The sequence below is a fragment of the Oncorhynchus gorbuscha genome, linkage group LG15 (genome assembly GCF_021184085.1).
Source record: "Oncorhynchus gorbuscha isolate QuinsamMale2020 ecotype Even-year linkage group LG15, OgorEven_v1.0, whole genome shotgun sequence".
Classification (NCBI taxonomy): domain Eukaryota; kingdom Metazoa; phylum Chordata; class Actinopteri; order Salmoniformes; family Salmonidae; genus Oncorhynchus; species Oncorhynchus gorbuscha.
The window spans coordinates 47,220,029-47,244,168 of record NC_060187.1 but is presented as its reverse complement, the minus strand read 5'-3'; the positions used below and the strand labels follow the sequence as shown (position 1 = coordinate 47,244,168).

Here is a 24,140-nt window from a genome sequence, read left to right as displayed (position 1 = left end):
GTGAGGTGGTTGAAAAACGAGTTTTAATGACTCCAACCTAAGTGTATGTAAACTTCCGACTTCAACTGTATGTGTGTGTTGTCTAAATGGTGTTACAATATCCTAACAACACACTTTGCATCACTCTCCCAGTGGCAGTAACTGTGTGCGTATGTAGTGCTACTTACCAAGGAATCCTGAAACCACATTGTAATTCTACACAGTTCTATTCCTGCTGTTTCAATGTTTGACAAAACACAGCACCTTCCAGAAAGGGCCTGGCCTACCATGACATCTCACTGCACGCACGCACGCACACACACCATGCTTATGTAAAACTATTCTTTTGTTACACTTTTTGCAATGCTTGATTGTATCCCCATTGCCTCCAAATGTTTTTTTAATGGCAATTTTTTTTTCTTCCACTTTCTCTCCCTCTGGTTGTTTTGTACGGTACACACAGTGCCTCCTGACAACACGTTGGCTTTGTTACTGTGCTCTGCTGGATCTCTGGGGAAATCATAGACATTAATAGGAAACATGCATGCTGAGAGAGAGAGAGAGAGAGAGAGAGAGAGAGAGAGAGAGAGAGAGAGAGAGAGAGAGAGAGAGAGAGAGAGAGAGAGAGAGAGAGAGAGAGTTGGACCTGATCTCTCTCCGAGGAACTGAAGTAAACCTAGAGAGAGAGAGAGCAATGGTGGGAAATGTGTTTGATAATCTGCAGCAGGACTTAGTGCCTCTTCAATGGAACAGACGGTAGCTAGCGCTCTGTTAGCATCACTCTATGCTAAACACAGAGGAGCCTAGTTGGTACTGCACTTATCATACTCCAATGCTACAAATTATAATACGATAGGTATTGTATTAGCATTACGCCGCTATACTGTAATTCTAGCCAAAATGTATTTTCGAAAAGGGGAATCTTGTTAGGACTGTGCCTCTACTAAATACAATCGACACTTGTTCAGAGTGAACTGGCTGACACATCGGCGCGGACAGTACATGTCAAATAAAAGTGACGACAGGTTACGCGGACAGAGCTAAAGTATGTTTAAAGAGCTATGGAGTATGTTTAAAGAGCTGAAGGTCAAGTGCTGTTAATGAGCTACACAAACCCACAAGAGGAGTCATCACCACACTGCTCTGACAGTTTCATCTTTAAAACCTTTGTTAAATCCTGGGCCAAACCGTTAGGTCATTGGGAGTACTCTGTAAACCCCCAGCTGGGACTCGAATGGACCTGTGGATCATTGGACACAATGCCAGAAACAGAGCGGATCTTATTGGCCCGCATCATTCTGACCTCACCGTGGCCTTTCCTGTGAGCGCTGTATCTGAAGGGTCACGGTTAAGCTACGTCCCAAATGGAACACCCCAGTGCACTACTTTTGGCTAGAGCCCTACGGGACTCCTTATGGGCCCTGGTCAAAAGTAGTGCACTACATAGGGAATAGGGTGCCATTTGGGACTCAGATAGGTTTGGATTTGGATTACGACAGCTAAAGTGATAGGATGTATCTGACGGTGGGCCCTAATATAGTTTTTGCACTAAAATGGGAATTGATTTTGGATGACACATAACAGAGTTTCTATTTCGCAAGTGTCCTCACACTGCGCTGGGATCAGCGTGATAATATTGATGAAGTGTACAGTATGCTATAATGGTGTGTGTGTGTGTGTGTGTGTGTAATGAGCGAGAGAGAAAGAAAGCGTGTGCATGCGCGTGCGTGTCTGTCTGTGTTTATGTGTGCGTGTCTATGTGTGCGCGTCTGTCTGTGTTTATATATGCGTGTGTATGTGTGCGTGTCTGTCTGTGTTTATGTGTGCGCGTGTATGTGTGCGCGTCTGTCTGTGTTTGTGTGCGTATGTATGTGTGTGTGTCTGTCTGTTTGTGTGTGCGTGTCTGTCTGTGTTTATGTGTGCGTGTCTGTCTGTGTTTATGTGTGCGTGTCTGTCTGTGCTTATGTGTGCGTGTCTGTCTGTGTTTATGTGTGCGTGTCTGTCTGTCTGTGTTTATGTGTGCGTGTCTGTCTGTCTGTGTTTACGTGTGCGTGTCTGTCTGTCTGTGTTTACGTGTGCATGTCTGTCTGTGTTTACGTGTGTGTGTCTGTCTGTGTTTACGTGTGCGTGTCTGTCTGTCTGTGTTTATGTGTGCGTGTCTGTCTGTCTGTGTTTATGTGTGCGTGTCTGTCTGTCTGTGTTTACGTGTGCGTGTCTGTCTGTGCTTATGTGTGCGTGTCTGTCTGTGTTTACGTGTGCGTGTCTGTCTGTCTGTGTTTACGTGTGCGTGTCTGTCTGTCTGTGTTTATGTGTGCGTGTCTGTCTGTCTGTGTTTACGTGTGCGTGTCTGTCTGTGTTTACGTGTGCGTGTCTGTCTGTGTTTACGTGTGCGTGTCTGTCTGTGTTTATGTGTGCGTTAAACAAATCAGTAGGTATGTGACAGTAGGTATGTGACAGGAGGCTGCTGAGGGGAGAACGGCTTATAATAATGGCAGGAATGAAGCAAATGGAATGGCATCAAACACCTGGAAACAATGTGTTTAATGTACTTGAGAACATTCCACATATTCCGCTCCAGTCATTACCACAAGCCCGTTCTCCCCAATGAAGGTGCCACCAACCTCCTGTGGTATGTGACCTGTGGCTACATATATGATTTCACAGTAGTATGTTATAGGGGACTCACCCGTCACGTGTGCTCTCCATGGTGGACAGAGGGGACACATGATGCGGGCTGCTCAGGTCCCGGTCCAGACGGGGCTGCCTGGGGGGCAGGTCAGGGGCGGAGGCTGAGCCAGGGGTGGGGGCTGGTCCTGGGGAGAGGAGCTCCACTGAGACACCGTGGTGGGGAGTGCTGGAGCCAGTGTACAGGCCTGAAAGACCAACAAAGTTAATTCACTAAATGTGCCAATTTGAGTCCCTCACTCGACCACCTTCCCCTTTGACCAAATTAAAAAGCTTTTCAAGGCAACGAGCTTTTGTTTTCACAACTGATCGTCCAATCAGTGAGAGCTTTGGAAAAAGAAAATGTTCTGTTGTTTTGTGTTTTGTGATTTACAGTACATTGTTTATGCTGCCACAGGGGTTGTCCTCGGTTGTCCTTAAACTGTTTTGTTCTGGTTACAATACTATTTAGTACAATAGTGTTACGATTTCTGTTGAGAAGACTTTATAGGAATTTTGAACATAAGTGGAGTTGAGAGAACTGGCACTCTGGCTCGGGATCTCTGTGTGTGTGTGTGTGTGTGTGTGTGTGTGTGTGTGTGTGTGTGTGTGTGTGTGTGTGTGCGTGTGCGTGTGTGTGTGTGTGTGTGTGTGTGTGTGTGTGTGTGTGTGTGTGTGTGTGTGTGTGTGTGTGTGTGTGTGTGTGTGTGTGTGTGTGTGTGTGTGTGTGTGCCCCTGTGCCAGTCCCTAAGTATTTGTAGCAGTTTAAATGCCTCTGACCTTCCTGTCTGAGCATCAGAAAATAGTCAGTCTACAGATCTATGATCTTAATTTGAGCCAGTCTCCTACAGCAGGAAAATAATCCGGCAGCAACAGGAAATGTGAATTACTGTGTGGATTATAATTAATGCACATTTTTTTGCAGCGGTGTATATACAGTATATTTTCACAAGGGAAAAGCAAGTCTGAAATTTCACAGTGGAAATTACAAACCTTAGAAGCCTTTTTAAATGTCAAAACACTACATTTACATTTCCTGCAACAGGGTGATCACATTATGATTCCACATCTGTACTTCAGTTGGATAGCGATTCAGGCTCATGACAAATCACAATGACAGCTGAATGCTCTACTGAGAGCTCCAGTTGAAAGAGCTCAGCTCTGTTCAAGAGGCTCTCAGATTGCCTAAGAGGGTCAAGGCAGTGAAGTCAGCAGCCCCCTCTGTCTCTCACTCCTCCTCCTGTACTGTAAATCTGTTCTCTCGTCTCTCCTCTCCTCAATCTGCCCTGCCTGCGATGTATTTGCCAGTGTCCTGGGGGACAGCGTAGTGTCGTTGACTGTCCAGGGCAACGAGGCGGTGCGGAGACGAGAGGAGCGCTCCTGGTTTCTGCAGTACTGTTCCCCCAGCTGTGCTCAAGTGGAAGCAGGGCCTATCTGACAGCTCTCTGAAATGGTTACAAGCTTGATTCATTACCCCCAAAATCATCAATCACAGACCTTAAATGGTTTCCCCTTTAGCCCCCACATCTGCTACCAGACCAGCAAACATTCTACAAATAATCGCTGCGATTGCTTCAATTTCATCGCAAGCCTCAGCGGTGCAGGGTTTCCCCCGCGCATTTTGGGATGATCGTAGGAGTGCTCTGTGACGATTCTAAGTGTTTTCTTTTCATGTGGGTTCTGAGAAGGCTATGTGACGGGCCTGAGAACATTTGGTTGTGGCGGTTCTGACACGTATCTGTGACGGTTCAGAGAGTTTTCTCTGTGAGTTTTGTGAAGGTTCTTTGTGAGTTAGGAGGGGGTTATGAGTGGTTAGGGCGGTGTTTGTGGTGGCATTAGTAGGCAGCATAGCCTGACTTGAAGCCTGTCACACTGAGATGGACCTATGGTCATCTGCAGTAATGTGCTCTAGCAGATGAATTACATTCAGAAACACACTGACTGAGGTCCTAAAAGGAACAAAGATATGTTCCTGAGTGAGATTGAGCCTAATGAACATCTCTTTAGCCTCAGAAACTAAAACCTACAGATACCAAATACCAAGCCATTTTAAAAACCAACCAACAGGAAACATAAGATTCACCGCAACTAGAAGTGCGACTCATTGTCAGCTATAGAAGTGTTAACGTTGAAGAGCCTCCCTACTCTGCCCATCCTGCTGACTCTCTTCCCTCTGTTGGCTGGAGAACAAAGCTCAACACATGCAATGATGAATCCCATTTCATTTCGCCTGGCGTAAACCCTAACAAACCCGTCGTCCTCGAACGCCTCCTAATCAACCAATACGGCCACAGCAACACAACAGCTCCTGCGGGCTAGAAACCATTCGCACATTTTGTCACAATTGGAGCTAGCAACACATCCACTCAAAACAGAGGGAGAGGAGAAGAAAAGATGCCAGTATTTCAAGCATCGATTCAATAATCAAAGACAACTGGAGCTTTCATAGTCCCATAACAATAACAGAGAGAGATGGGGAGTCTGGATTGGACAAACTGAGCAAACAATGACAGATGTGTCCATAAACTGTGGACACTGCAGGGCATCTCTCCTCTCCTCCATAGTAACCCTATATTTGATCCTGCTCATCAACCTCTCTTTCGCAAGCCATTTGACTGTAGTATAGTCTATGGGATCTCCATAGAGAGACTTCCAAGTTAAACCAAAAAGAATGTGAATTGGAAAATGTTCATATTCAGCATTAATTGCAAATCATAAATGTTAGCCATTTGTAGATGTTCTCAGTTTGATTTCCAGTCCTAAATAACTCTCAACCAGCGGTCTCAAACAGAGGTCTCAAACAGCGGTCTCAACCAGCGGTCTCAACCAGCGGTCTCAAACAGCGGTCTCAACCAGCAGGAAGTGAGGCGAAAGTTTCTCGTAAAACACAAAGGACTTGTTTCCAAACCGAATCAGTTCTAATTAATGCATCAGGTACCACATTCAGCATGAGATTGAGCTGAAGGCACTGAAGGCCAATTTGTCCTCAAAGCTGGAAATCAGCACTGAGACAGTTACTGCCAGTCTATCATGTCAAAATATCAACGTTTAGGTCAGTGTGTCGGTTGGTGAATTGGGGATTAAGGGTTGGAGTAGGATGAAGTTGTCCTGGCCTAGAGGCTGAGCTAAGGTCAGTTTTGCGTTAGAATTTTAAAGAAAGACGATCCTAGATCTGAAAGCTGAGCTGATCCTAGATCCTACAGGCACCTTTTACCTGGAGCGTTAGGGTCTGGGGTTATGGGTTCGCAGGTTAAGGGTGAGGGGTTAGGGGGGGTAGAGTGACCTCCGTGCACCTGTGAAGATGTCCTGGCACAGTCCCGGGAGCGGCCATCCTTCCCGTTGAACAAATGCTGCTGCGAGGGGGCGGGGCAGTGCAGGTGCTGGTGCTGAGAGGGTGCGGAGCCCTGCGGGTGGTGCACAGACAGACACTCACTCAGGACGTCCTGCTCCAGGTGGGGGCAGGGCCTCAGCTGTCAATCAAGCAGAGAAGGGGAGGGGTTGTTGGACAATACAATACAATACATTTCAGAGTTTGGTTGGACATCTTCATACCAACACCAAGCCATGACATGTGGCATGACTGTTTTTCTGCAAATTGTATCTGGGGGAGCAAACACACATGAAACTGCAGTCTATCACCCATTCCATGCCAGGGTGGAATTGGGGCAGCGTATTCGGGAACACTGCTCCCAAAGTGAAAACACTACTATGACATGAAAAACGTGTTTTTGAGCTGATTTCCTGCATTCCCAGTGGTTTTAGTTACCAATCTAAATCCACGTTTTTAAATTCCAACCCTGGGTATATTAAGCTAGCAGTGGTTTCAAGGTAATCTACATCAGTTGGAATGATAGCTAGGTAGTCTGTCTTACAGATCAGTGAAATGGTTTACTCTCGTCTATACATCAGTGCAGTGGCTTGCGCTGTAGTAAAATGTTATCGTAGGCTATGGTACATGCCAAGGCAGTGCATTGCAGGAATCCTAACAACCATGTCTTTCTTCCCCTTCATCTACAGAAGTACCTTCAGAGCTGTCCCACTGGGCACAGACGTCAATTCAACGTCTATTCCGTGTTGCCTCAACGTCAGCTCATTGAAATGACATGGAAACAATGTTGATCCAACCCGTGTGTGCCCAGCGGGGTGGTGACGTCAGGACATGGCTGATCACACCGAATGCCTGGTTTTAATCTGAAGGTAAAGGCAGGTATTTTTTAAAAATCCAACATGATTCTACGGCGTGGCTGGACAGTGGCTGGACTGAAGGGATAGGTGTGATCCTTCTATGGCTCAAATTAAAATCTCGTCGTTCTTTGGTCTAATGGGCTGGTTAGCTCAGTTGACTAGAGCACAGCGCTAACCATATAAGGCTGTGGGGTTTGATCCCAAATGAGGCTATATTTAGCTACAGATTGCTACAACATATAAGCTACATTAAACTACACTGAATCTGTTAAAAAGGCTGTAGTGTCATGTCAACCCTCTCTACGAGGACAGCGACGCCGAGGCTCTGCCAGTAAGAGCTGACATAAGTAACACCAGGGCTACGGTAAGAATAAAAGAACATTTGTGTAAACTGGCCCACAAGCACAAAAGTCTTTCATAAAAGCAGTGAATCAGTTCGTTAGCGTTGGCATCTCATCCACAGAGACTGAGAGGAAATGACAGGCCTAGAGGCCCGTTTTCCCGACCACAGGCAGCCCACTTATTAGGACACGGAGAAAGAGAAGGGGAGAGGAGAGGTACGCGGTTCGAAGCATGCACTACCTCGCTCACAGATACCCCAACAGATTAGTATGCCAGGGCGGCCATCGGAACTAATTCAATGGAATTCATTCAGGATGGATTTAATAGCCCGTCTGGATTGATATTCGACTTGGCGTGAGGCTTTTCCTGTTATATCTGAGCCCTTGAATCAAGATTCCAGATGGATCGCCGTCTCTACGTATCACAGACCGATTCGACAATCATCACATTGTAAGTTGACACCCGGACAACGTCAGTAAGTGACCGAACACATGTGGGGATTGGCAACCGTTCCTTACGAGCGCCTTGCAACAATTCATCAAGTCTAATTGGGCCTCTGCCTTTCACAACATGACGCTATAACAGATTTGGATTGTCTTTTTCTTTCTGTTCCGAGATAGAGTGAGGGGGTTTGTTTGACATGTGTCCACAACATCTGGCCACTGGGGTATTCGGCTCGAGCTCCAGCTTATTAACAATGGTGCAAGCCTCAACATGTTTCTGTTTAACAGCAATGGTAAGCAAAGGAACACATTATCCAGGCCCGGCCACCACCACTCAAGCCTTTTAGACACAATGAGACCATTCTCTCTCTCCATTCTCCCCATATTTACCGAGCCCGATCAGCAGAAGAGTGGGCTGTTGACCATGAACATGACGAAATGTGGTCCAACCTGATCTATTGTCAGAGAAATGGTTTTCAAAGGCTCTGCTAAATTAAACCAACTGTGCGGAGCCGCGAGGAAGAATAAGTACAAAAGCGGAGATGATTACACCTACTGGGGACATTTGCGACGCATGTGGTCTGACAAGATCGACAAGAGTCCTGACATGCTCTCAGTCGTCATTGAATTTCTTCACTTTGACTTGAAGAGCAACGGCGAAACGGCTCGTCTCTTTTGAACGTCAGCCATTTAACATTCGGTTGATCCGCATGGCGGAGTGGACCCTTTTCTGGCTTACAAGTCATCGATGTGCTACGCACTACTTACCTGGAAACGAGAACCAAGAACTAGCACTAATATCTAGGGTCCTCCCGCTGGGGTGGAGATGATTGTGGACTACAGGAAATGGAGGACCGAGCACGCCCCCATTCTCATCGACAGGGCTGTAATGGAGCAGGTTGAGAGCTTAAAGTTCCTTGGTGTCCACATCACCAACAAACTAACATGGTCCAAGCACACCAAGACAGTCGTGAAGAGGGCACGACAAAACCTATTCCCCCTCAGGAGATCAAATATTTGGCATTTGGCATGTTTGGCCTCAAAAGGTTCTACAGCTGCACCATCGAGAGCATGTTGGTTACATCACTGCCTGGTATGGCAACTGCTCTGCCTCTGACCGCAAGGCACTACAGAGGGTAGTGCGTACGGCCCAGTACAACACCGGGCCAAGCTTCCTGTCATCCAGGACCTCTATACCAGACGGTGTCAGAGGAAAGCCCCCAAAAATTGTCAAAGACTCCAGACACCCTAGTCATAGACTGTTCTCTCTGCTACTGCACAGCAAGCGGTAACGGAGCGCCAAGTCTAGGACCAAGAGGCTTCTAAACAGCTTCTACCCCCAAGCCATAAGACTCCTGAACATCTAAGGCTATTTGCATTTCCCACCCCCCCACCCCCTCTTTTACACCGCTGCTACTCCCTGTTATTACCTATGCACAGTCACTTTAATAACTCTACCTACATGTACATATTACCTAAATTACCTCGACTAACCGGTGCCCCCGTACATAGGCTCTGTACCGGTACCCCCTGAATATAGCCTCGCTATTGTTATTTTACTGCTGCTCTTTAATTACTTGTTCCTTTTATTTATTATTCTTATTCTTATGTTACTTGTTCCTTTTATTTATTATTCTTATTCTTATGTTTTATTCTTATGTTGGTTAGGGGCTTGTAAGTAAGCATTTCACTGTAAGGCGAATACAATACCTGTTGTATTCGGCAGATGTGACTAATACAATTGGATTTGATTTGAGTTAACTGGTCGAAAGATGTACAGTGTGAGAAAGTGAAGGCTGGAGAACGGAGGAGGGCTCCTTCATTGCATTCTGGCCATTACAATGAGCCCATCCTCTGATTTAAAGTGACAGGTTTTTTGGGGGGTGGGGGGTTGGGGGGTCGTCAGTAAATTCTCTCACTCTTACCTTTCTACGCACCTGTTGCTCTTTGGCCGAGTGGATCTTGACGTGTTTGCGTAGGGAGCTGGGGTCGGTGTAGCGCTTGGTGCATCCCGGGATCTGACACGCGTACGGTTTCTATAGAACATGATGAACATATGAATAGTGTAGGGTAAGTGTCTGATTCAAAGCAACTAGTTGTTGCGTAACGACAGTGAAGCAGTGAAGCAACCACAAGTCAAAGCAACCGAAACTTTTCCAAATGGATTAATACAAAACCACATGTGAACTCAAGAACATGTTTGCGTTGGCCATAGGCACTATGTTACATTACCAAAGAAGAGCAGAAATCAAGAACAAAAATGCACACAAAAAAGGCACACAAAAAAAAAACTGGCAGAAGAGTAATGAAATGCGATGAAATAAGAAGGCAAAGAGAGCCTCCTACCTTTCAGCTGAGAATACAGAGAGCAATTGAAGAAATTGAGGGCAAGAGAGGAGGAATGAGAAAGAGAGTGAAGAGAAAATATAAAACATAAATTGAATAAAATATTCAATTTGACAACATTTTTAAGCACTTACAAGAAATCACATTTAAAGTAGCACATTGGTGCTCCATAAAAGACTGACGACATAAAGGCTACCCCGGGGCGGCAGGGTAGCCTAGTGGTTAGAGCGTTGGACTAGTAACCGGAAGGTTGCAAGTTCAAACCCACAAGCTGACATCTGTCGTTCTGCCCCTGAACAGTTAACCCGCTGTTCCTAGGCCGTCATTGAAAATAAGAATTTGTTCTTAACTGACTTGTCTAGTTAAATAAAGGTAAAATACATTTTAAAAAGGTCACATTTGTTATAAGGTTTATAAAGATATATTCTCGTGAAGTTATCGTGCAAATTACGCCAGAAGATGTGGGGGGGGCACTAAACATGATCACCAGAAGCAACAACACTTCGCTACACCCGTAATAACATCTGCTAAATATGTGTATGCGACCATTAACATTTGATTGGATCACTACACCAGTGGTGTAAAAACGACTGCACTCCCTGTCATTAACTTTCCCCATCGTCACACAATATTACTGAATAAAACACAGCATGCCTGACCAAAAGCATGTGGACACGTGCTCATCAAACATTGCATACCAAAATCATGGGCATTAATACGGAGTTGGTCCCGCCTTTGTTACTATAACAGCCTCCACTCTTCTGGGAAGGCTTCACTACATGTTGGAACATTGCTGCGGAGACTTGCTTTCATTCAGCCACAAGAGCATTAGTGAGTTGGGGCACTGATGTTGGGTGATTAGGCTTGGCTAGCAGTCGTTGTTCCAATTCATCACAAAGGTGTTCAATGGGGTTGAGGTCATGGCTCTGTGCAGGCCAGTCAAGTTCTTCCACACCAATCTCAACCAACCATTTCTGTATGGACCTCGCTTTGTGCACGGGAGCATTGTCATGCTGAAACAGGAAAGGGCCTTCCCCAAACTCTTGTCACAAAGTTGGATGCACAGAATCGTCTAGAATGTCATTGTATGCTGTAGCGTTAAGATTTCCCTCCACTGGAACTAAGGGGCCTAGCCCGAACCATGATAAACAGCCCCAGACAATTCCTCATCCACCAAACTTTACAGTTATCACTATGCATTTGGGCAGGTAGCTTTCACCGGGCATACGCCAAACCGAGATTCATCCGTCAGACTGCCAGATGGTGAAGTGTGATTCATCACTTCAGAGAACACGTTTCCACTGCTCCCAGAGTCCAATAGCGGCAAGCTTTACACCACTCCAGCCAACGCATGGCATTGTGCATGGTGATCTTAGACTTGTGTGCGGCTGCTCGGACATGGAAACCCATTCCTGACGAACAGATATTGTGCTGAAATTGCTTCCAGAGGCAGTTTGTAACTCGGTAGTGAGTGTTGCAACCGAGGACAGACAATTTTTACCCGCTCTGCGCTTCATCACTCAGCGGCCCCGTTCTGTGAGCTTGCGTGGCCTACCACTTCACGGCTGAGCCGTTGATACTCCTAGATGTTTCCACTACACAATAACAGCACTTACAATGAAACCCGGGGTTAGCTCTAGCAGGGCAGAAATTTGACGAACTGACTTGTTGGAAAGGTGGCATCCTATGACGGTGCCACGTCGCAAAGTCACTGAGCTCTTCAGTACAGGCCATTCCACTGCCAATGTCTGTCTATGGAGATTACATGGCTGAGTGCTCGATTTTGAGAGATACCTGTCAACAACGGGCGTGGCTGAAATAGCCAAATCCACTCATTTGAAACAGGGTGTCCACATACTTTTGTAATGTGTATGTATTTTCTCTCTCCACACGGTGGAAAATAAGGTGGCCATTAAAGTGAAAGGTGATACGCCTCTTTATTGGTTCTCCGCTTGTACCTCGCTCATTTCTGTAAATAACACATTGTTATTCCAAGCCGCTCTCGACACCACTCATCTCTGCCCTGTTTGTTATTCCTACGCAACGCCAATCCGACACAGACCCGACGAGTGGAGAAAATATCCAGCGAGGGAGAAGGAAAAAAAAACACACACAACTTCTTTCTAGTATAAATATCATAGTTGAAAATGATTTTTCCCCCAAAGTGTGTTTGTCAGAGTGGCGGGCGGCGAAATTAGGCTCTCGGCGGGGCGCTAATGTGCGGCCATCAGCGTCTTGGGCTGGTGGTGGAATTGGCTGTGTCAGTACGGTAGTGAGGCTGGGGGGGGTGGGGGGGCTGAGGCTGGTTGAGGCCTGTGGACTGTGATAAAGTAGGACGTTGGAGGAGTAACGGAGACAGGAGGAATGAGTCGTGGCTGACTCAGGCTTTCCTTTCCTCTATATACAGTCATTGGTTTCCCCCCTGTAACAGACAGAGACAAGGCAAAGCCCTGTCTGAGCCGAACGCTCCATGCTAACCTAACTGCTGCTTATTTCACATACTGTGACTCGAAACGGACTAATGGAAGTGATATTTTAATGATCTGTAGCATGTCGTGGCACCCGGCACAGCCTCTGGCTGATGGAGGGAGTGTGGGGCGAGTGAGAACGGACTGTTACTCCCTGACTGATGGTTCGCTTATTGAACTGTGACACTGTCAAGGGATGGAAATGGGCATTGAGGTTTGGAAATGGGCACCGACCCTTTCATGTGTACAATTCCATTTTCCTTTAGGTTTAGTTTGGTTTTTGGTTTGGTTTAGTGAATGGCAGCCTTGGAAAGGGAGGGAAAAAGAAGGGAAATCTAAACAAACACTTGTTAAATAAAAATCCCCCGTACACATACACCGTAATCAGGTCACCCCTATCGGAGTTCAAATGTTAACAATGGCCCCTCCCACTACTTTTAGGGCACTCACACCCACAACGAGTGTCTAAAATGAACCCTGATTCAAACCCCTTATAACAGCCTTGATCCAATGATCTACAGCAGAAAGGAACCAGGAGGTAGGAATTGTGGGTAGTAGAACCAGAGTGGAGGCTGTCTCCATGTGTTCTGACCGTGTCCAGGTGAGTGCGCTGGTGCTTGGCCCGGTCGCTGGAGTTGCTGAAAGCTTTCTGGCAGCCGGGGTGCTGGCACAGGTAGGGCTTCTCCCCTGTGTGGCTCCGTAGGTGGATCTTTAGGTTCTCCAGGCGGGAAAAGGCCTTGCTGCAGCCCTCAAACTGCAGGAGAGGATAGACAAGAGAAACACACACACAGAGGGAGAGAGAGGGAGAGAGAGAGAGAGATCAATAAGAGAGGAAGGCTGTACAATGAAGCCACTGTGTCCATGTACCTCTGTGACTCAGAGCAGCGCATTCTCCCACTCCTTCTATCAGTCACACAACTGGATGAGTCCCTTCCTTACAATGACACCAGGCCATGGAAACTAACAGATATTGTACCAGCCATGGTCAAAATCTTCCATTTTCACATGGTCTGGGCACTTGTGTTTCCACGGACCACTGTAAAAAGCAATTAGTAACCAAATTACATTGATTTAATCCCAAATGGCACCTTTTCCCCTGTTCAGTACACAACTTTTGACCAGGGCCCATGGGGTTCTGGTCAAAAAGAGTGCATTATTTAGGGAATAGGGTGCCATTTGTTACTCAGACATTGTCATATGAGCCAGGAACACCTCACATCTGTATTTTACAGATGTAGGATCTTAATCTGAGCCAGTTTGCTACAGCAGGAAAATAATCCTACAGAAGGAGGAAATATGAATTATTATGTGGATTACAATTAATATACATTTTTCTAGCAGATGGTACATCTTTATTATGGGAAAATCAAGCCTGAAATTAATTTCTAAATTGAAATTACAAACCTCAGAAGCCTTTTCAAACCTGAAATACACCACCAGTTTTACATTTCCTGCCTGGCAGGAATGTTCTTCTGCAACAGGGTGATCAAATTTAGATCCCACATCTGTATATACATGCCTTCAGTATTAGTGTTACTACAACTTGCTATGTAGCTCCCTGTGAGGCTACAGTGCAGGGAGACGATAGTAAGCCCGTACTACCAAGAGACAGGTAGTGGGGTTGCAGGAGAAACGACAGTAAACCTATACTGTACAGTGACAGTTAATGGGTGACATGCGGAGCATAGTATATGAGGGTAGATGAACTAGATAAGTGGCAGTGAGTGTAAACAAGTCCATTACATCTGATCCTGACTGGCCACTCAGCCCATTTGATCCTATCCACTCAGCCAATGGACACCACAGATTTGCTAGCACACCCATTATTCATGAGTCTGCTCGCATATCCTCCCCCGCTCATCAACACAAACAGGGCTGATTGGCTGAGACAGTGGCCATCCTCCTCCTCCTATGCATACAGCCATTAAGTGAATGGAGCACCACTGTACATGTAGAGTACAGTACATTTCAATGTAACTTATATCCCGCTTCATTAATCTGCCTTAACTATTCACGGGGACTCGCGGCAGTGGCTACGGTCAGCCTGACATCAATACCAGTCATGGTTGCTATCATGGTCCACAACAATGGGAGCCTTTGGGGCCACTGAGGAGCATCGCATCAAGTCCCTTTCAGTTACAATTACTTTCCTGTTACCCTATCTGAGGGCTCTGCCGGCTCCACCTCCCTGGCCATTATGCCTCGATCAGGGGCGTGGACACACACACATGCATGCGAGCAAACACACACAAGCGTAGGGACGGGATTAGTAGGGTCGTCTCACTCTGTGGCCTGGGCAGCAGTGGTACCTGACATGGGAGGAACTGCTCTCTATTGTCCCCTGACCTTTAGTGAAGCCTCTGCGTGTGTGTTGTGTTTGTGTGTGTGTGTGCGCGCGCACTGGGCTGGGGAGTGTCGGGTTACGCCCAAGGAGAGAGACACACCATTCTTCTAATGGCCCTTCAGTCCTGATCTGAGCTCAATGCTCATACATGGCCTCCTTCATTCACTCACAGCACAGGCAGGAAGCGCCCTCTATTCACAGCCCCCGCCATTTAATATGGACGAAACCTAACCCTGTCATGAGAGAGCTGGGTCAGGTGACCGAGGTTTTGCATGTGTGTGTGTGTGTGTGTGTGTGTGTGTGTGTGTGTGTGTGTGTGTGTGTGTGTGTGTGTGTGTGTGTGTGTGTGTGTGTGTGTGTGTGTGTGTGTCCGTGCCTGTCTAAATGTGCTATTCAAACAATAAAAAAAGAGACCAGAAGATTCCTTTGTCTCATCACACTCACATAGATTCCTCATAAGTGGACACCTTAAATCTGTTAACACACACACACACACACACACACACACACACACACACACACACACACACACACACACACACACACACACACACACACACACACACACACACACACACACACACACACACACACACACACACACACACACACGTAGTGGCAGTCGTTTGGATTGTAGAAAGGGCAAGGATAAATATCACAACAGAAGACATGATACGGCATGTAATGTACAGTAGATTTCAGCCCACTAATGTCATGAGATCAAACCGACCATGCTGCATCAACACAGGGCAGAGAAATGGGCCTACTCAGGCCTCCTCGACCGGAGGGCTTGGGAAACATCTAAAAGTGTCAGACCACACAATACACACTGGAGTCGTATTATTCTAGAGGCAGGGTCATCAACTGTATAGGACTGAGGGGGGGGGGTTCAATAAAATCTCAGAGGAGAAGCCCTCTATACTAGCATGCCAGGCCTGACAGACACATACCGTGCCGAACATTTGAGTTTGGAAAATAAATATAAACCTTATTGACGGGCCAAATGTGTGTATTTATGTAGAAGGGAAATAATCAGTCTTTCATTCTTTCTTTGACGCAATACAAATTTGAAGCTAAATGAGAGTTATAGGTCCGTGGAGAAAAGCGTGCTAATCGTGTTGCTCTGGATATTAAAGTGCCCGAGGTCGGCTGGCAGTGAGACGGTGCTCTGTGTCCCAAATGGCACCCTTTAGCCCACACAGAGCCCTAGAATAGGGAGCCATTTGGGATGCAGGCATGGAGGGTGAAGTTTCCCCGCCTGTTGAGAGCCTACTCCCACCGCTGGGCAAGGGCACATGATTCACAGGACATTGGTTTACTGACCGGCTCATAGAGCATTTACTGTGCATGGTCAGGTGTGGCTAACCTGCCAGTCAAAATGGCATCTGTTAGTGTAGTGGGTTACTGGGAAGGTGTCGGCAAAGTCGAAAGCAGGACTGGGGCACAGGTTGAAATTCTACAGCGTGCGTATAACTTTGCTGCTGTGTGAGAGCTATTGAAGCTATTTTGTACGGGGGGGGGGGGAATGTCACAAAGAATTTGGTTGTTTATTTTTCCGTAAAATGGATGAGCAAAGAAGTAAAACAGGATGACAAGGAAGAAGGTATGGGTGGGAAGGCCTGTGGAGCCAGCCTAGGTGTCGAAACCACACAGGACAACTTCAGCTTCTTCTAAACACGTCTTTGATATGATTTGTGAAAGCAGTTTAGACGCTAATCACATGAATTGCTTTAAACATGTTTGGCTTTCCCCTCTGAATGATTGGTTCTAAGGTAAACGGGCTCGATAACCACACGAAGGGAGCAGGCGAGCAGGGCCTGAGCCACGTTTGACACCGGCGGCCCGGGCAGCTCGGTAAACATTGGGGTGACGGTGGGTTCTGACATGGCCGAGGGGCCGGCAGCCGATCACAACAGACAGCTTATGGGCCCAGAGAGCTGGGCTGTGAAGGTACAGCGAGCTTGAGGCCTTCATGGGAAATGAATGCTGACTGGCAAAGAGAAGCCCAAACAGTTGGCCGCCTAAATGGCCGCAGTGTACCGCTAACCTACTAAAAAGAGCTCATTAGAAAGAGCCTGACTGAGATGCCGGAGAAGATCGAAACAAACCGCCCGTTTATTGCATGGCGTTGGGGGGAAAAAAGCTGCCGCTGACATCTCAGACATCATTTTGATAGAAAGCCTTGAGAAAGAAAGAGAGGTAAATATAGAGTGAGAGAGAGAGAGAGAGAGATGAAACGAGACAAGAGTTTTCTCAAGAGGTTCATTTCTTTAGAAATGCACTCTATTCGACTGCATCGAGGTCATGTAAGCGAAAGCCTCACCTCCTCGATGTGCTTTTTTTGTTGTTGTGAGGAATGACTTTCGAACGTTCTTTCTCTCGACAGCTACAGTCTCCAGTGTTGCTGCTGACAGGAGGGAATCCTTTGATATCAGTGAAACCCCATGTTTCTGGCCTGCTCTCACCACCATCCGTTTGACCGGCGGCTTCTGACTAATGATGAAAGAAATGGGATTAAAATGTTTGGCTGCTAACTAGCATGAAATCCCTTAAACTCATTTTGAGAGGACCTTCAGTCAACGCAATAAGGTACTCCGGGGCTTAACGAGGCCCACCGGTTATCCGCTTTGATTAATTTCAGCTAACGCATCGAGGCTCTGTAATTGCCTAAGCTTCTAACGGGGTGAGGTGTTCTCTTAAGGCCTAATCTGGGAATCCAACACACCACCACAGAATATAACCTTAGATAAAAAAGTTATACTGGTTGCTTTTCAGTATTATTCTAATCTGGAAAAAAAATAGGTACTGGAAGTGTGTTCATTCATCACAAGGTGCCTTTTTATACGCTGACCGACGAGGAAAACCACCAACACTTCAGGATCTGTTCAGCTGAAAAATGCTGGAGCGGAGTGTTCAGGCTGCGGCTCGGGGAAACATGTGCGTTTAATCTGCCTGCTTCCAAATGCCCCGTGGCAACCACAGCAAAGAGCAGAAAAACGTAAATGGATGAAATGATATCCATATGATTCAACGAGACAGCTAAGGAGAGGCAGGTTTCTCATGTGCTTCGTCAGGGCACCAAATTAAAGCCAGCTTCGCTAAAACATTTGCATTACATAGTTTACACATATCATTTCCACAGCCAAGCAGGACCCCTTTTAGCAGCCGGACTCATCTGTTGCGAATAGAGGCCCTAATTTGAATCAAAGATGGGGGATGACTTTTTTTTCTTCTCCTTTCCATTTCTCAACGCTGGATTGAGATGAATTCACACACACTTTACTTTGTTTTTCTTTTGCGTCATTCCCCCTTATCCTCAGCCCAAACTCTCACAGCACTTGATTTATGAATGGTGAGATATGAGTACACACATACACAGCAGTGACTAAGGCAGGACTGTTGTCCAGATGGAACAGAGTGAGCGAGCGCTGCCGAGGCGATAGCTCGCTCAGCCGATAAATTGGTGGAAGGAAGTAGTCATGTAAATGACTAAAGAAATTGTTCCGAGCAGCCATTTTGCACTAACACTTTCCCCGCATAGTTTGGGGCAGATGAAAAAGTTTGTGAATGGCATCGTCTACAACAGGAAGCATTCCTATGATGACTAAATGAGGCATCCAGCATAATGGCCCACCAGCTGCTCTCTGCCACAACAAGGGCTGCGTCCCAAATGGCACCCTATTCCCGATATAGAGCACTGCTTTTGACCAGAGCCCTATGGACCTTGGCCAAAAGTAGTGCACTATAAAGGGAATAGGGTACCATTTGGAATTAATCCTAGCACTTTTGATGGAGATTGAGGGGGAACTATATGATGGATTTGAACCGGGACTGGTATAGAACGACTTATAGAACTACTTTGGGTACGTCTGGCTCCAGAATACATGGTGAGTCGAGTCGTCATGGAAGCACTTAACCTGTTGAGACTCAGGGGCCTGCGTTTACATATGTGCCAGCTTCCAGGCCCTGTATTACATTAGAGAGCTAAGATGTAATTTCCTCGTGATCGGGGCATCGCTGGGTTTATGGCCCAGTTTGAGAGGGAGAGGGAAGTGGGGTCACACACGCGTACCATAGTACAGCCCTTCTCACTTTGATAAAAGTAAAAAGGATATATCTTATTTGCTGATCTGATGACCTTCACTGTTAGCGTTCAACAGCAACTGTTCATTCCCAAGCCGAACTCCGTTTTCCACATAAAAGCGAAAATGCCCTCAATGTGCCATTGGCTCAGTGGTACACCTTGTCTGTGTGTTATCTTGAAACTGGCCCGTATTCATTCGTACCCCCCTGTATGAAAACAGACAAACTGTGCAGGAGTTCCCATTGAAATGCACTCAACTTCCAACACAAATGGGGTCACGTTTCAGCCAAGTGACCAACCGCATCCATATCAATGCGTTGAAATGAGAGCGGACAATGTTTAGACTGCACCAGTACTAAAGCCTTAACAGTAGTCAGGTTTTTGTTTTTTGGCGGACTTTAGATGTTACAGGGCAGAAGTTGACTTTTAAATCATGGTTGCGCCAACAAACAAAAAATATTTCTGAAGGGGTTTCTGAAACGTCAGTCCATTTGAGATTGAGGGAAGTTCAGTTGGAGGGCTTGTGTATTGGTTACAGCCAGAGTCTTATATTTAGGAGCCCTTGTATTTTTTCTCAATGTAAGGCTCTGGTTACAGCAACGGAGGAAGGCAAAAGAAAGACGTTGGTTTTTGGTGGACGAAAATCATTCAGGATCTTTACTCTTGTGAATAACCATTCATTGAGAGGTGATTGAAACTCATTACTCAGAGTTGGTACGTCATGACTGTGTTTCATGGCGCTGAATCTCTCTCTCTGATTGCTGGCCCTGTGTTTACCCTAGCTGCCCTAACCATTTCTAATAGCTAATTAGAGTGTATTACACAGCCCTGGTGCCATGACCATTAGTAGACCATCAAGGCATTAATTATAAACCTTTTCGCCGTAACTCGAACCCCCGGAGTGAGGGGAACGTTAGTGAAGATCCTTAACACGATATGTGCTTTGAGGCGGCTGCTGGACTGATGTTACTCTCAGTCAATACCGTATCATCTGTGACGGGTCTGAGAGCAGCATCCTCTCTCCTCTCTCTGCCAACCCGGACTCAATCTGTCCAGGACCTCTCCCTCACACCTGCTTCCATTCCCCTCTGCACCTCTTCTCTCCTCTCCACACCCCTTTCCGGGCAAAGCTCCTCTTCCTCCGAGGCTTCAGTGGGTTCCAGAGTGGGGGACTGTTCTACACATGGATGGATTCAGACGCCTACTAGATGGCATTTATTAGTTGATCGCTTTGCTTATTTTCTCTTCCAGGTTGTTCTACGTCAAAGCAACTTGACTCACACCGGCTCTCTCTCTCTCTCTCTCCCTCTCTCTCTCAACTCAATCAACCATTTCTTCATCTCTCGAATCCCTCTCTCTGTCCACCACTGTCCCTCTCTCCCTCCTCCCGTGTACCTCTGACATCAGTCTCTCCTGTGTCACCCGGCTCTCCCTAACTCTGAAAAAGTAGGAAAATGTATGCGCTCACCACTGTAAGTTGCTCTGAACAAGAGCGTCCGCTAAATGACTCAAACGTAAATGTACAAAGTAACCCTCTCTCCCTCTCTGTACCCTTCTCCCTTTTGGCAAACTGCTCCTTGTCCACGCAACAAAATAAACATTTCAGAGGCGCCGCGTGCTGCCAAGCTAAACGCCTTGACGCCACAGGCCCCATAATATTCAGAGAGAAAACAGTCGCTGCGAAATGAAACAATAGGTCAAGATGGCATTGTGATCACCACCCAGCACTGGCCCAGCAAGGCGAAGAGCCGAAGAGAGAGAAAGGGCATTTTGCGCAACTAACAGTCCCTCGGAAAAGAGATCGAACAGCGAACAGCGGGCGGGCATCATTCACTCTGCTGGAGAATGTCCAGACCACTAGAGCCTTCTGGGTAATGGAGAATGGAGCGGCGGCTGCTCAAGACGTGGTGAAACTGAACTGCTAACAGTGCCCTCTCGGTTTTGTTCAGTTCTTAGTGTGCCAAAGTCATGCTCTCTTGTCTTCTCTCTCTGGGCGTCGGGGAGTCCAGTTTCACGCCAACGCGGGGGGAATACGGCTGGCTGTGATATATCAGCCTGCAACCGGGGCTTCAATGTGTCAGTCCTTACCAAGGCTCAAGTATATCACCCCTCACTGCAGACGTCCAAGGATTCACTTCTGAATAAATCAATTCATATCAACGTTTCAGTAAGTGGTTCCATGTTCACGTGTAATTAAGTCAATCCCCATTCACCACCAATCTGCATTACTGTTTTGGCCCATGTTCCTAATGCCTGGCTGCAAACACATTCGTTTAAGTGCAAAAACAGTCTCTGTTCCTGAGAAATTACTTTGGACAAAAGCAACCTGCCAACTGCAGGAGTTGTGAGGTTCCAGCGTTCCGATTGGTATTCCACAGTAAACGTTTTTATATTTATGGAATATTTTCCATGACATTTCTCATCCGACACGTGTTTACGTTAGCCAGTAATATGAGTCCTGGCACTTGCCGTGGCCGCACACCGCGGCCCGCACAATGTTTTTTTTTTCTCTCACGTGCAATTTCCATTCGCAGTACCGTCCGGGTTGACCAAATTGTGCACGACCTAATGTGAAGCGTGGCTTTGTCCCTTTAAAATGTGAAACTTGGCACACCGATTTTGGTTTCATTTTGCTCGGTGAAACGGACAACCTGAAAGGATCGGTCCTACGTGCCACAAACGTAATCGCTGTTATTACAGAAACCAAAGCTAGCATAAGACGGGAAACAATAAAACAGTTCCCAGACTTATCCTTCATTCTGTAAGGAAACAAAACCAATGGTTATAAATCCAGCATAAACCCTTTTATGTCTATGTTAAACTAATTCCGAGGCTGAACTGATCAAATATGAAACACATGTTTTGAAGTTGTACTGGGATCCTTTTCTGGACTCTTCAGCGTCACTGGAGGGGTGTAAAACTCTACGGGAGGAATGTAAATCAGATGTCTACCAATCGAAATCTCTGGTTCTGAATAAACCAAGCCAGTAGCACCAAACAATGGGGTCTGTGCAACGCCACAACACAGCAGGTTAAACATTCTAGGCGCCGGTGTTATGACAGAATTCTCCACTGTGACAAAGCGTACACCATCTTCAGATGGGGAAGTTACTGTGATGTCGTTGCCCCCCCACCCCTCTCCCGCTCTCTCTTTCTCTCTCTGGTCTAGGGTTGCAAAATTCAGAGAACGTTCAATAAATTCTCTGGTTTTCCAGAAATCCTGGTTGGAAGTTCGGGATTTCCTGTTTATTCCCTCCTGATTCTGGGAACCCTCCAACCGGGATTTTGGGAAAACCAGTTCCTGGAATTTTGCAACCCTACTTTGGTCTCTCTCTCTCTCTCTCTTGTCTCTCCCTCTCTTTCTCTCTTTCTGGAGAGAGCTCTGATACAGCTCTGTGGTGCATTTTTTTATTTTTTTATTTTACCAGGCAAGTCAGTTAAGAACAAATTCTTATTTTCAATGACGGCCTAGGAACAGTGGGTTAACTGCCTGTTCAAGGGCAGAACGACAGATTTTGTACCTTGTCAGCTCGGGGATTTGAACTTGCAACCTTTCGGTTACTAGTCCAATGCTCTAACCACTAGGCTACCCTGCCGCATCTCCATTATAACAGGCAGAGTGAAGGCTTGACAGTGTAAACAGACAGAGCCTGTAGGGAGTGTGGACAGCCTCATTGGCCTGGAGGACTGAACACTTTGCTGGGGAACGCTCCCAGCTCTAATTGCCCTGCTGGATTCCAGCTGTGAGTCAGCGTTACAGAGCGCAATGTTCTGCCAACGCTATGAATGCTATGAAAAAGCTCCCAAATATGGACCACATTCACATCATTTTCAGGTATATCATACAGCGTGTTGAGTTGATTCTGGGCTGAATACTTTGGGGATGACATTATTTTTATACAATGATTCAACTAATCTCTCTTCTACTTTCCTTCGGGCCTCCTCCTCCTTTCAAAACCTTCAAATGTCACCTGCTCGCTAGCCAACCGAGCCACTGAACACTACAGTGCGTATGTCAACATAACCCTACCACATAACACATTTTTATTTCAATCCTTTAAAAAAATAATGCTAACATCCATCCTTCTCTCGACAGTACCAGTGTCTGTACTGTAGCTACTTTATATTAGTTGCTGGCCCAGAGTGACACTGGATCCTGGTCTGACTCCGGAGTCTGGACTGGTCTGAGTGGAGGCGTAGTCCAGGGGCTGTGGTCTGGCGGCCCCTGGCTCTGAAGCAGACATGGTCTGGGTCTGGAGAAGGGAATATAAAGGTGTCTCTTGTTGCTCTGTTTATTGGGAGATGTGACGGCGGTCAGGCTAGGCGAGGTAGATGATGTTTCTCTGGGCTCAGTGGTTTGTGTGATGCGTGTCCCACTGACACCCAGCCCCCCCTGCTACATCAATACCTCAACAACACCCACTCCACCTCTGGGTACTGAGAGATTTACCTCTGTCCACATACTGTTCACACACTGTCCCACACACTCCCAACAGGCCCGGCTCACACACTGCGGCTCACAGAGAAGGTTTGCGGAATGGCTGCTGCTCGGTCACAAATGGTGTCTCGTCGGTCAGTACAAAACGAGGCTAGTGTGACGTAGGGAGTATGACGCTCGAGAAAGTATATTTTTCTTTTTTCCTGGTAAACTGCCTCCTAATGTTTCCATAAGAAGCCTGCCTGCCTTGAGGATTTAAATGGTTTACAAGCAAGACCCCATGTTTTATATGACCCTTGACACTGCAGCATTAGAGAACCCAAAGTGCTTTGTTTGGAATCGTTTAGGAACTGTGGCAGCATCCCAAACGGCAACCCATTCCCTATATAGTGCACTACTTTTGACGAGAGTCCTATGGGAACCCTATGGGACCTAGTCAAAAGTAGGCTGCCATTTGGAACTAGGGTGTCATTTGGTGGATCTGGTCTAATGAGCCCTATTACCTTAGAAGGAGATCCCAGAACACATGTTAGACCAGTGTTCTACAGCAGACCTGTTCAGGTCCCCATCCCATCCCCTCAGAGATCCCAGGAACGTGCCTGGACAATAGACCCTGAACACGGCTCTGTTCGTCTCTCCCACGTATTAGTAAACTGATCTGGCCCACTGGTGAGGTTAAACTGATTAAGGACTTGGATGGGACACAATTATGACACAACCACTGCGCTATGTTAGAGTCAAGCCTGTCAACTTCAGCCCGGTCGATCAGGTTTCTGATACAAAACCATGATTAAATGTTAAGGAAATTACAAACTCAAAACATTGCATTCCAGACAAATGTAATTAG

At 46.6% G+C, this 24,140-nt stretch overlaps 1 protein-coding gene across 1 annotated transcript in view; it reads right to left on the bottom strand.

Annotated features, from left to right (window-relative positions):
* Positions 1-24,140, bottom strand: part of LOC123997401 (zinc finger protein GLIS1) — a 119,665-nt gene that overhangs the window by 14,388 nt on the left and 81,137 nt on the right. The window contains 5 exon segments of the mRNA XM_046301590.1: positions 2,666-2,852; positions 5,937-5,971; positions 6,031-6,113; positions 9,539-9,649; positions 13,020-13,181. Of these exon segments, the coding sequence (XP_046157546.1) occupies positions 2,666-2,852; positions 5,937-5,971; positions 6,031-6,113; positions 9,539-9,649; positions 13,020-13,181 (578 nt within the window).